The following is a 13,217-nucleotide window of genomic DNA, read 5'->3' on the forward strand; positions in this document are numbered from 1 at the left end:
CCTCCTATGCTCGCTTCGAGGCTGCAGCTAAGGTCTCCAACAATGCTAGTGTTAGCGGCGCTAACGGCTGCAGACAGGAAGATACTGCCAGCACCGGAAACGTGCTCGTCATCTCCGAGCATGAAGTAAGGAGAGCCTTCAAGAGAGTGAACACCAGGAAAGCAGCAGGACCAGACGGCATCCCAGGTCGTATCCTAAGAGACTGCGCATACCAGCTAGCTCCTGTGTTCACTGAGATATTCAACATCTCTTTATCTCAGTCGGTGATCCCCACATGCTTCAAAGAGTCCATCATTGTTCCTGTCCCGAAGAAACCCCACCCTGCTTCTCTCAATGACTATCGCCCTGTAGCCCTCACCTCAGTAGTGATGAAGTGCTTTGAACGCCTGGTCAGAGACTTCATCATTTCTTCACTACCAGACACACTGGACCCACTACAGTTCGCTTACCGTCCAAATCGTTCCACAGACGATGCCATCTCTCATCTCCTCCACACATCACTCACTCACTTGGACACTAGAAGGGGGAATTATGTTAAAATGCTCTTCATAGACTACAGCTCTGCATTTAACACCATAATTCCCTCCACACTCACCACCAAGCTGGAGCATCTGGGACTCAGCTCATCTATGTGTCAGTGGATCTCCAACTTCCTAACTGGCAGACCACAGGCAGTAAGGATGGGCGGACATGTCTCAGCCTCCACCACTCTCAGCACTGGAGCCCCCCAGGGGTGTGTTCTGAGCCCCCTGCTGTACTCTTTGTACACATATGACTGTGTGGCCACTACCAGCTCCACCACCATCATCAAGTTTGCTGACGACACCGTCGTGGTGGGCCTGATCTCTGATAACAACGAGACGGCCTACCTGAAGGAGATTAGGAATCTGGAGAACTGGTGCCAGAGGAACAACCTCCTTCTAAACGTCAGTAAGACAAAGGAGCTGATAGTGGACTTCAGCACTAAGCAGGAGAGGAACTACCAGACCCCCGTCATCAACGAGGGCCCAGTGGAGAGAGTGGACAGCTTCAAATACCTCGGAGTTCACATCACGCAGGACCTGTCATGGTCCTGTCACATCAACACCGTGGTGAAAAAGGCCCGACAGCGTCTCTACCACCTCAGACGCTTGAGAGACTTCCAACTGCCCTCCAAGGTGCTCAGGAACTTTTACTCGTGCACCATAGAGAGCATCCTGGCGGGAAACATCTTAACCTGGTTCGGGAACAGCACCATGCAGGACAGACGAGCTCTACAGAGGGTTGTGCAGTCAGCTGAGCGCACCATCCGCTCCGAGCTCCCTGACCTGCACTCAATCTACAGCAGGCGGTGCTGGACCAAGGCCAGGAAGATCGTGAAGGACCTCAGCCATCCCAACAACAGACTGTTCTCTCTGTTGAGGTCAGGAAAGCGATTCCGCTCCCTGAAGACCAACACAGAGAGACTGAGGAGGAGCTTCTTCCCGCAGGCGATACGGTCTCTCAATCACACCACCACGCAGTACTGACCCACACATATAGTTCTTACACACACACTGGACTTTCTGGACTTTGTTTTTGCACAACACTGGTCACTATATTCTTCATTTCCGGTTAATACTTGTACAGCTGCTGTTATTGTGTATATATTTATTTATATTTAGATTTCTTCATACATTCTTATATAGTTCTATATTGTGTATTGTGTATTTTGTTGTACAGTTATTTTATTTTCAACTTTAATTTATATATTTATCTTATTCTTCCCAGTTAAATTTACCCTTCATTCTAATTTGTGTTGTACAGTTATTTCATTTTTAACCTTAATTTATATTTTATTCCTTCCTAGTTAAATTTACCCTTTTTAATTTTTCATATTTATTTCCTATCTTATTCATAGCCTTTTCCTTTTTTGTTTTCTTTAGGTCACGAGCAGTTGTCCAAGCATTTCACTACATATCGTACTGTGTATGACTGTGTACGTGACAAATAAAAATTTGAATTTGAATTTACATAGCTTGTACTCACTACAGCCTGTACATACTTAGAGTTATAGAATATTCACAACATACTTCATACCGTGTACATTATAACATACCATAATAGACCCATTTCTGTATCTATATTATTGCTAATATATATTGTAATATATATATATCACTAAAGCACTTCTGGATGGATGCAAACTGCATTTCGTTGCCCTGTACCTGTGCATGTGCAATGACAATAAAGTTGAATTCTATTCTATTCTATTCTATTCTATTCTATTCTATTCTAAAGACACGACTTCTCTCGAACCACAGTTGGGTTAGCGGAGATGCTACTGTGCTCTGCTACTTAACACTGATTGGAGCTTTAATATTTAGAAGCCCATGTTTCTATTTATTTGTATGATGTTAAGTAAAGCATGACATTTTGTGAAATGTATATGGGAGTTTCAGTACAATGTAAATGCGAAAATAGCACTATTTCCAGAACTTCTGCAGCTTCAGTCTCAACCCAAACAAGTACAAGATCTCACAGCGCAGCACTTTTGCTTATTACAAATGTACATTACAGCAGATCTGCAGACTCTCTGGATTTGATATCAGGGAGTCTGTTTCTTTGTTGATGCCGATAGGAGCTACAGAAGTCTCATCTTTCATTTTGGAGCAACTTTGCTGCAGGCTGTTGTCTCAACATCTGATCAGTCTCACCATGTTTGCTGAAGAAGTGACAAAATTAAAATGCACACACAGACACACACCGGGGCAGTTTTGGGTTTCACAAGTTGCCACTTTTGCAGGTCTGGCATTTCCCTGCTCACATCTATCACGCTGCTACTTTTAATGGGCTAAATGAGAGCAAAGTGGAAAGGCATCAGGGCCTAAACACAATGGAAGGCAATAACTGATGTGCTCTATTTAGCACGTCTAATTTGACATTTCTGTGGAGGAACTGCAGGCGGTAGATTTGATGCTTCAGCAGCACTGCTGCCTGCATGCCAACGCTGAGAAGAGTGAAGCAAGTTGATTATATTTTCTGGTCGCAGACTTTTCAACAGCCTGAGACGAGCTACACAATGAACGTTCGCTCTCCAGCAACACCCAAGTTTAGGCTGCAGTCGTCCTGAATGTTGCAGGGGGAATCTTTCTAATTTGTTAGCTGCTAATTATCCATTTCTCACATCAACATATGCCATCTAATCAGAAGACACATTGAGTGTGTTTGTGTAACCTTTTCCATAAAATCTTCATAGCCTCATACTCATTGGCTCCCCTGGTGAACCTCTTCTGCTCTTGTGGGTGGTAAAACCTAAACTGCAGAATAATGTGAAGTTTTGTTTGACGGTTTTCACAGCTCATGTGAACTTTTCACAAAGAGCTCATATTAAACACACAAAGGATCCTTTTCCTGGTTTCTGTGACTACTGCTGCTAAGTCTGTAAAAGGTGTTGGAAGGAGATAAAGTGAAAAAAGCAGCCTCGGGTGTCAAAGACACACAATATTTCTACCCATTTTCTGACCTTCTCCACAATGTTGGGGCTCAAAGACTTCAGTGTTGCTTCTTGTGGCAATTGTTGCTCCAATGTCACTCAGCAAATCAGTGTTTCAAGTTTACCTTTGAATAATGAAAACCTTGTGAGTTGAAAGGTTGAACAAATAAACTCCAGATGAAAGTGAGCCAGGGATGCTATGCTCTTACAGGATATTACAAAGCCACTGGTAAACAAGGACCTGCGGAAGTGCACTTATTTCCAATTATCCTGAGGCACAACAGACAACACAAAAGATACTTTACAGCTAGTCTCACGGTTACTGACACACAAGACGTTCGATTAATTGAAGTTTTGGTTATTTAGCTGTAAAGTCTGGTTGAGTTTGGACTGTAGAAACATTTCCTTCAGAGTTAGAGGTGAGGCTTTGTTATGACCCCTTACACACCTTCAGCATTACTGTCTAGCATGCATGGTGATGTTGCCATTTGTGTGGCAGGGTCTTCGTGAGCTTTTATTAAAGTCAAGATTGCCCCATTGGGTCACGACTTAGACAGGATCGTAGGACAACTGGACAACGACAAAGTCGACCAACAGAACTGACGAGCCTCGCATCGAGAGTCAGTTATGGTCACCACGTTGGTCGTATTGTGCACAAGCAAGGACATCACCATAGCAATGTCACTAAGTAACCACATGCTGAGGGAGAGGGTACTCGCTGTGGTGTTCTTCTGAAAGACACGGGTCACCATTAAGCCAAAACCTCCACGTTAGAAAAAAGACACTTTTCTCCAGCTGCTGCAGCAACTCCCTATCAGAGAGTCTCTGCACAGATCAACATGATCACTGTACGCTCACGTCTTCAACCCAGCAGCAGCAGATGTGACATAACTTCGAACAACGGAAGACAAATGCCCAACATTGCTGTTATATTGGTTGGTTTGATGTTTCCACTGTGCACCGTCTCTGTCGTGTTTAGTGTTAGTAATTAGCCTTTGTAGGTTTGTCTCATCATGTGTCTTCTTGCTTTTGTTTCTTTCCTTCCTGCGTGACCATCTGCCCGCCCTCATTAGTTTCACCCGTGTTTGACCGTCTCCACCTGCTCCTGTTTCCTTAGACCGTGCACAGTCTCATGTTTCCCTTTTGTCTTTGTCAGATCTTTAGTTTGCTCCCTAAGAATTAACCTCACATTCTTCTTCTTGCTACTTTTGCAGATTCATGTTTTGTTTCTTCGTGGACTTGCTGTACTTCTGGATTCTTGGAGAAACCAATTAAAAAGTTATTTTTTTAATTTTACCTACCCAGCATCTTGCATTTGGCTCTAAAAGCTAAACGCACATGAAATTTCTCAATTTTTTTGCATACTAATGGTAACCGTGCCTACAAGAGTAAGAATATCAGAAGAAAACATCTGGGTCAATTTATTTCAGATGTTGCAGGACTTCTATTGAGGACAGTCAAACTATTTTGGATGTAGACAAATGACACTAAAGATATCGTGTATGTAATAATATGTCATTAATGGGTCCTGAAATCTTTTTATCATTACACAATTCATTAAATTTTTTTAATTAGCTTCCATACGATCCAATCCACAGGACTCATGCTTGTCAGTTTATCAGTGTCAGTGTAGTGGTGGTGTTACACCTGATTCACATGAAAGCCTCTTCGTTCTGTTTCCACCTGTGTGCACGGCTGCATTTTCCAACACAGAGAATAAAAAAGTACCTTTAAATCGATAACATCACTGCTATGAATATGATCCCATTAATGTCTCATCTTAACTCCTCACAAGGTTATAGGCTGCTTCAACACCATCTTTAATGTGACCCCAACGTGACCTAAAGAATACATAATCAACCTGACAAAGAAAAAAGGCCTTCGACTTCCCGCCTTTCAATCAGAGCTGAGGAAGTCCAGCTGCCCTTCACTTAACCCTTCAGGACACAGATCAGTTACTGAGAGCAGCCTTATTGGATCCTATTTCATCACCTCGCTGGTGCCTGCAGGAATATACCCACAACAATACCTTCTAACAAGCTCTGCAGCGCAATAACTACCCAGAGTCACCTTTGGTAGACGGTTTAAAGATCTGAGCAGCTGGCAGGGAAGCTGGATTCAGATGTGGGGGATGAGATTTAAAAAGAAAAAGAAAATGCTGACCTTAAGGTTGTAGAGCAAATGCTTTGCAGCCCATGACACATGAAACATAGCTAAAAAATGGTGCATCATAATTTGAAGATTGGTTTCTGGTTAATAACACAGAAAAAAAACCTGGCGGGCAATAATGCAAAGGTTTAAAACTACAGCGGCACGTAAGCTTATCGAGAACATGGAAGGAGAAAAAGATTATATATATGCGATTATATCAGACAATGTTTGAGTCAGCAGGTTTCCTGTCAGTACTGGGGTTCAATGGAGCTGCTATGTTACTACAAAAACATGTCCGATGACTCATGGTGATGAGAACAAAACTCTCCAACGCTACAGAACAACTTCAACATGTCAGAAAATGGCCAGTGTGGGTTTAACGCTGAATCTGTGATGCACGGACTCTTTAAGGAAACAATGTTGGGCAGTGAAAGACGGCTCTGCTGGTTAGTTATGAGGATCATTAACACTCACATCTGGAAAATAAGAGCTAAAGTTGCTACTGAACAGTTTAAGGGTGCAGTTAGTTGTTTTTTTAGTTTATTTAATAGAAAAAATGAATTTATGAATTTACACTGATTAGTGTGTAATTACGTCTTCCAACAAACTGATGAGCTCTCATAAAATTAGAATCAATTGAAAACACACAGGAGCAGCAGGCTTTTGTGGAAGCTGCTGTGTTACCCCGCCATCTTGAAAACAGTGGCTGAGACGGACATTGGTGTTCTGCCTAATCACGTTTTCTATATTTGGACAGAGATTAGCCCAATACGTAGCGTACCAATAGTGGAGAAGAAGAGAGCTAAAGAGAGCTCACAGGTGCAGATGCAAATTTAATTTGCATTCATGAAGTTTTATCATTCGAGATGGGATCCCCTTCACCAAAGAAGCAAAAAATGAGAAGGTAAGCGACTTGGCCACCATGTTGATAAAATGTCATCCTCTTCTACCTCAGCTCAGGCCTCAGAGCCCTAACATACAAAAAAAGAGCGTAAGCGTGCTTATTTATTAATGATATCGTCACACTTAGAGATGAGATGATGAGATGAGATAGCCTTTATTTGTCAGTTGCAGGTCTTTTGCCCACAACCGAGATGACAGACCTTGCCGACCGTACATACAATACACAAACATCACATTGAGGAGACAGGTCAGGCTAGGTAGCGAGGAAAAAAGCATCGAAATGTGTAACACAAAAGGATAATACAGGAATGCACAGATATCAACACACCATAGCACAATAAACAAAGACAAGCAACATGGGAAAGAGTTCCAGTGTGTACATCTGATCTGGGACCGCTGCAATCTTTCGACTGCGCCTCCAACTGACCCGATGTCCACATCAGAGGGGAGGTAAGCATTGGAGGTGGCGTTGGATCCGGGGTAAGGAGGGTGATGCGTCGGTGAGTGCTTATCAGTATCAGTATATGTATATGTGTGCGTGTCCATAGTTCAGCTGAGACAGTGTCCTTCGCCCTGCCAGGCTAAGTAAACAGTCTTCCAGCCAACCCAGGTGGCCTTGCATGGAATGGGAAGGAACAGACTAAACACAGTTGTTATCAGGGTGTTTTGTTCAGCTCCGGCCTTGCAGCTGGCGCCGAAGAGGTATCCGCATGAAGTGATGGTATTTTTTACTTTAGTGCGAACAGCTCATATGAATTTCAAAGCAGTTCTACAGTCCAACACTGGTCTCTCAATCTCCCGTTGGAGAGCCGCGAGCTTCGCCATACTTGCGTTCTGTGATGTTGTCATTTCTTGTGGTCAAGGAGCCAATTTCTGAGAACTCACGGCAGCGTGCCTCCCCGAGATGTCATCCAATTTTGCGCCCAGAGATGTTATTCCAGGCTAGCCCTTCCGAGATGTATCCAGTCTGCAGTCAGAGATCTTATTCTGAGTATTCACAGCAGCCGTAGCCTCTCCAAGATCTTATCCGTGTTGACTCAATGAGCCCATTTTGAGAAACTCACGCCTCTCCCATCGTTCCAATCCCAGCGGGCAGCCTTGTGGGGGTTTGAACAGCCGGTTCCGCTTCCTTAATTCTTCGATAAGTCAGGGCCAAGCCAGCTCCGATCAGCCAGAACCCTGTTACCATGGTTCCGAATAGGTAGATATCTTCAGCACTCAGGCTCACCCGAGCCCAAACTTCTCGTTGAGAAAGGGGTGTCAATTGCATTTAGGGACCAGTTGATCCAATCCATAATTCCTCTTTTAGGTTTTAGAGAACAGACTGTGAGAGAATATTCCAGGGAAAATACAAAAAAACCCACGAGACTAGACAAGGACATAAGTAGGGAAGATAAGGGAGAGGAGAAAAAGTGCGTCCGCCTCCTCCGAGAGCCAAAGAAGGAAACTTATTGTCAGCAGATTAGAGATGTGACCCTCCCGTCTCCGGACAGCTGACAACAAGCCGGCTAAACGACAACAACATCCAGCTATAAGCTAACATTACGCCAGCTAAAGTTTGGCTCGAGTGTCCTAAAAATCACACTTTCCCTCTGACAAACAGCTTGATCAGATTCTCACATCGTATAAGGGTTTCTTCACTAAGCGTGCTGGGTTGCAGCTACACCCTCCAACTCACATTTCTTATGATATTTAAAGTGTGTTGTGATCTAGGACGCTGAATGTGGAACCGCTGAGCAAAAGGAAAAAAGAAAGCCCGGAGAGAAGATTCATGGATGTAGTAAAGGAAGACATGCAGAGGCTTGGTGTGACAGAGGAGGATGATAGAGATAGTGAGATGGAGGCAGATGATCTGCTCTGGTGACCCCTAAAGGGAGCAAGAAGAAGAAAAATAAGAAGAAATCTAAACAGTTTTGCCTAATCAAGAAGAAGAGAAGGGAGAATGTTGTGATCTCTCTTGTGTGAGTAGAAAAATCAACTGCTTCAGCCTCTAAATGTGGAATTTTTCAGTTTTGAAAATGGAAAATGTGCATTTCATGAACGTGGACATGAATGAGCAGACATTAGAGCGGTCTGATTAAAAAAGTTGTTTTCTAGGACGCAAAAAAAATGGAAGATTCACGTCCACAAAAACGAATCAATGTCTTACAAGTCGTGACTACTTCACAAACTCCTTTGAAACTGTTGTGTTTAGTATTGATCTTGTACTGACTCTTCATCCAACTTTTTCAATTCCAACCTTAAGTTTTTTTTCATCGTGGGGGGACCCGCTGTAGACATTAATCAACAAGAAATGAAAACAACACAGGCGACATCTGCAACATGAAGCTCAAGCAGAGCTTTTTAAAGCACCAAGAGTGATCGAGGGGTGACAAAGCTGCTCCTGCTGCGTTCTACGAACACCAAAAGCAGCTGGAAACAACCTTTTCCCCCAAATTCACATCAGTAGAGATTTAGCCACAATCTGCAGCGACACAGAAACGGCAGATTAAAAGTGAGAGCTGATTCTCTTTTCTTGGACATCATAAGCCTTTAAATAGCAGCCTGCCTCATTCGGCGTCACACACACTCGGGGACTAAGTTGAGAACATGGCCACAGTCCAGGAATAATTAAAAGCAGGACAACAGACAGACTCCTGTGTCGACTGGACAGAAATCACCACAAAAATAACAGCAGGGAAGGGAGACAGACGGAGGCTGTGTTCACATGTGTCTCTGTGTTGTAACGCTCTCCCTGATCTCATGTTTGTTCAGCGAGTGTCAGCAGAAAGACGTTTGTGTTAGAAAAACAGAGGTCAGCTGATATCAGCATTCAACCCATCAATTTGAATATCTGAATGTTCCTGAGCTTTTAATTAAATTTTACAGCATTTAACCAGAGATAGGTTTAGTCACACTGGCAGGGCAGCAGTAGGAATGATAATGACAAGGACAAAAACAGTGAAATACTGCAGTGGAATATAAAAGGAATGACAAAAGACAAAACACTATCTGAAATGTGTGGAAAGCAAGCAAAGGAAACAGGTACAAAAACACACTTTCATAACATCGCTGTCAGTTCGTATAAAGGCCTGTTTACATTGGATAAATATCACCAGGTGACCTCAAGCGATCTGTAATAACTGCAGCAGTTGTCTTTGCTCTTAATCTTGTGCAAATCTGCCATGTCTATAATCTTCATAATAAAAAAAAACCCATCAAAATAATGTTTATACATCTACTCCTGTGTGAGTAAATCTTTTTTAAATATGTTTTTCCCCCCCATCCTTTTAAGGGCAGAGCATCACAGAAGGCTGATAGTGGAAATTATTAATGAGAGTTTTAATAGAATTCTGGGTGCAAATTCATGAGGCTCAGCATGGAGACCCATTACATTTCAGTCTCATCTGCAGATAATCCTCTGGATTTGCTCAGTAAATTTGGGTGAATCGCAGACTTCATTTATCCTGTGAGAAGGGGCGGGACCAGAGGGATGGCTAGTGGTGTAGTGTCCCCTCATACAATCTGACCATCCTCCCAAAACAACTACGAAAGGATGTATAATGATCAGAAAGAGGAGGCAAAGTAAATACAAAAAAGATGTAAGATGATCTTAAGGACATAAATGCCAAATGAACACAAATGGTGTTACAGTTAGCCCAAAGAGACAAGAACAACCACAATCAGATATAAATGACTTCAGAGAGCAGCAAACGACAAAACCACCACAGAAGGGAAGCAAAATGAAAAATAAAAGAAGAAAAACAAAGACACAATGTGACTATAAAGGAAAGGAAAATGTAGAGAAAAGGATACAAAATGATGCATATAAACACAAAATGACAATAAAGGATAGTGAATAGGTACACATGATTCTACAGAGGGATGGAAAAATATCCAGGGACACAAAACCACAGCAGAGAAAAGGGATACAAAATAATACCAGAGATACAAAATTAATATAAACAGATGCAAAAGGGCCGCAATGAGAATAAAAAATGCCCCCCAAAAATGCAATACAAATACAAAAGGATAGAAGATGACCTCAATGTTAAGCAAAATGCCCCCAAAACACAAAAGAAACCAGAGAGGTAAAAAACAAAGAAGCCCAATAAGAAGCAAAATCAAAGAGAAAGAGAAACGAAAGAAATGCAAAATGACTACAATGGAATGCAAAATGGCACAAGGAGGACTCAACAACAAAACAACAAAATAAAAGACAACTAAACAACATAACAACAACAGGTAGAAAGAGACCACTAAGTGACACAAAACAACTTTAACGTGCTAAAGATGAACACAATAAATAAATAAATTCCAAGAACCACAATAGGAAACAAAAGAATGTTAGAGAAGCAAAATGTCCCCGAAATAGATAAAAGAAACATAAAGCAAGACAGAGGAACCTGTTCTAAATGAATACAAAACAAAAAGCTCCAAAAACAAAGGGATGTGAAATGGCTCCAGAGATTTAAAAAATGACCACAAAGGGATCCAAAACAACCACAATGGGACACAAAATGACCACAACGAGACACACAAGACCATGAAATAACCATGTAGGAGTATGAAATATCTCAAGAGTCAGAAAATATCCTCAAGGGGATGCAAACAGACCTTGAAGAAAGGCAAGCTAAATCCACAGACACAGTGGGACGCAAAATAGTGCAAGAGAGACACCAAATTATCCAAAAGAGATACAAAGTGACTACAAAGAGAAGTTACATGCCCCAGAAGCACACAAAACAACAACAAATGAACAAAAAATTAGCACATCCCAAACAACCAAAATAGGATTTAAAATAGCCATAGGGAGGCAGGAAATGCCCACAAAAAGCTATAAAGGAGGCAAGAAAAACCATCAAAGATAAGCAGCCTACCACAAAACAGATGAGATGAAAATTAGCTTGAAGAGAAACTAAATAACCAATAAAAACACAAAAATATCACAGTGGGATGTAAAATGATCATAAACAGACATAAAATAACCACAGAGAGTTATACTACATGACTCAAAAACAAAAACATATGCAAAACAACCACAAAGCATGCATGGATCTTCCTAAGCGAGTGCCTCTGTGCAGAGATCTTCAAGCAGGTCTAATGCAAAGAAACAGCGAAAGAAGATAAGGTATGAGCTCCATTAAAAACACAGAGACTGTCAGTGTGAATGCAGCCTCAGAACTGGCAGCGTAAAGCCAAAGTCAGTCACTGATGAGTTAATGGAGAGTGAAAGGCGTGGGAATAATGTGGGAAAATGAGGAGCACACACGAACAAGGGTGTGACTGCAGCATCTTCTGCCGCCTACCTGCTCTTTGACAGAAGCCAGGAGGTTGGTGGTGGTGGTGCCGCTGGAGTCTGTAGGGTGGCTGTGACCACTCGGTCCCTCTCTGGCCACCATGGGCCCTTCCCCCTCTGTGTCACCCTCCTCCATCGCCTCTACCTGCCCGCTGTAGTCCAGAGCCGGCTGGCTGCTGAGGCGCCCTCTCTGACCCTGCAGGAGGACTACAAGTCGGTCAGGATGTGGACAAGGAGGAGGCACAATGACCAGAAAATCACTGTCACAGCCACTGAGCGTGTCACAGGGTGAGTTTACAGGGGAGCACCCTCTATAATAACCCTGCAGGGATTCACACTGGTTTTTATAAACCTCCCTAATATCCCTGCAGACACTCATACTGATTTTATAGTGACCTTATGGTATCACTACAACACCCCTATGGAGGCTCATGGTGTGCTTTTCTTTTTATGCACCTACAGTATCAGCCTCTGTAGGGATTCATAATGAGGCTCACTGATGAGATTAGAGTGCTTTCCCTTATATATGCTTTAATCTCCATGGAATTGTGAGGCATTTCAGCGGGGATTTAACCCTTCTGTGCCGCAGGTGACTGCAAATGTCTCCACAATTTACAGTTGCAGTAGTGTAAATGTTATGGATTGCATTTGAAGGTGTGCATGCAAGCTGCACGGGAGGCATTTAACAACATGTCACGTTCAGGATCCTTTTTTCCTTTTATTTATTTATTTATTTATTTATTTTTTACCCCCGTTTCTTTTCTGGGCGATAAGCGAAGAGCCTTGATCACATCTGCACACCAGCCTGACTGTCACACATCAATCACTCATCCACCATCCGGCAGCCAAGGACGAGGTCACACCGACTCACCGGACCGGAGACCGGGGAGCGCGGCTGTGTCAATCCGAGCCTGCCTCTCTTGTTTCGGGCACGCAGAGCTGCGCTGCCCGCCCTCCTGCCTGGCAAGCGGCTGTCAGTGAGGACTCACCGGCCAGATGTTGCTGTCAGAAGCAGGCCACAGCTGGCTTGATCCGTCCTGTTACACATCCATCCTCCACCTGCGGACGGCCGTGACAGCTACTACATTTCCCACGCGCCGACGTCAAAAATAAACAAACAGTCCCCGTGCACGTCCTCGCGCTCCTCCTGCAATTATGTGTTTCCCCCCTCCTCTCCTCTTCTTTTTCACCTGCTGTGGGGTTTCGGTGCACTCATCCACCCCTGGCGTCCGCGCGGCACCCAGCCACCCACCCACCAATCAACCCGCCCAGCCACTATTACCGATCAGCGGCGTGACGTCACCATGCGGCTACGAATTGCTTTCCGATACGATAATCGATCAGCGGTCACCGATGCCCCACCGGTGCATGCGTTGCTGCAGCAGCTGCAGCCGTGCAGATGCGCGGAAGCTCCGTGCAAACACCCCGCTG

At 43.5% G+C, this 13,217-nt stretch overlaps 1 protein-coding gene across 1 annotated transcript in view; it reads right to left on the bottom strand.

Moving 5' to 3' along the window:
• The window catches only part of LOC146642084 (plakophilin-4-like), a 79,524-nt gene extending 67,316 nt beyond the window's left edge, over positions 1-12,208 (bottom strand). Inside the window, exon 1 of the mRNA XM_085399753.1 lies at positions 11,797-12,208. Within this exon, the coding sequence (XP_085255879.1) occupies positions 11,797-12,165 (369 nt within the window). The 5' untranslated portion in view covers positions 12,166-12,208. The remainder of the gene's footprint in view (positions 1-11,796) is intronic.
• Positions 12,209-13,217: the final 1,009 nt, after the last annotated feature.

The sequence above is a fragment of the Rhamphochromis longiceps genome, linkage group LG23 (genome assembly GCF_057381845.1).
Source record: "Rhamphochromis longiceps isolate RC_006_pf linkage group LG23, R_longiceps_female_GT1.1, whole genome shotgun sequence".
Taxonomy (NCBI): domain Eukaryota; kingdom Metazoa; phylum Chordata; class Actinopteri; order Cichliformes; family Cichlidae; genus Rhamphochromis; species Rhamphochromis longiceps.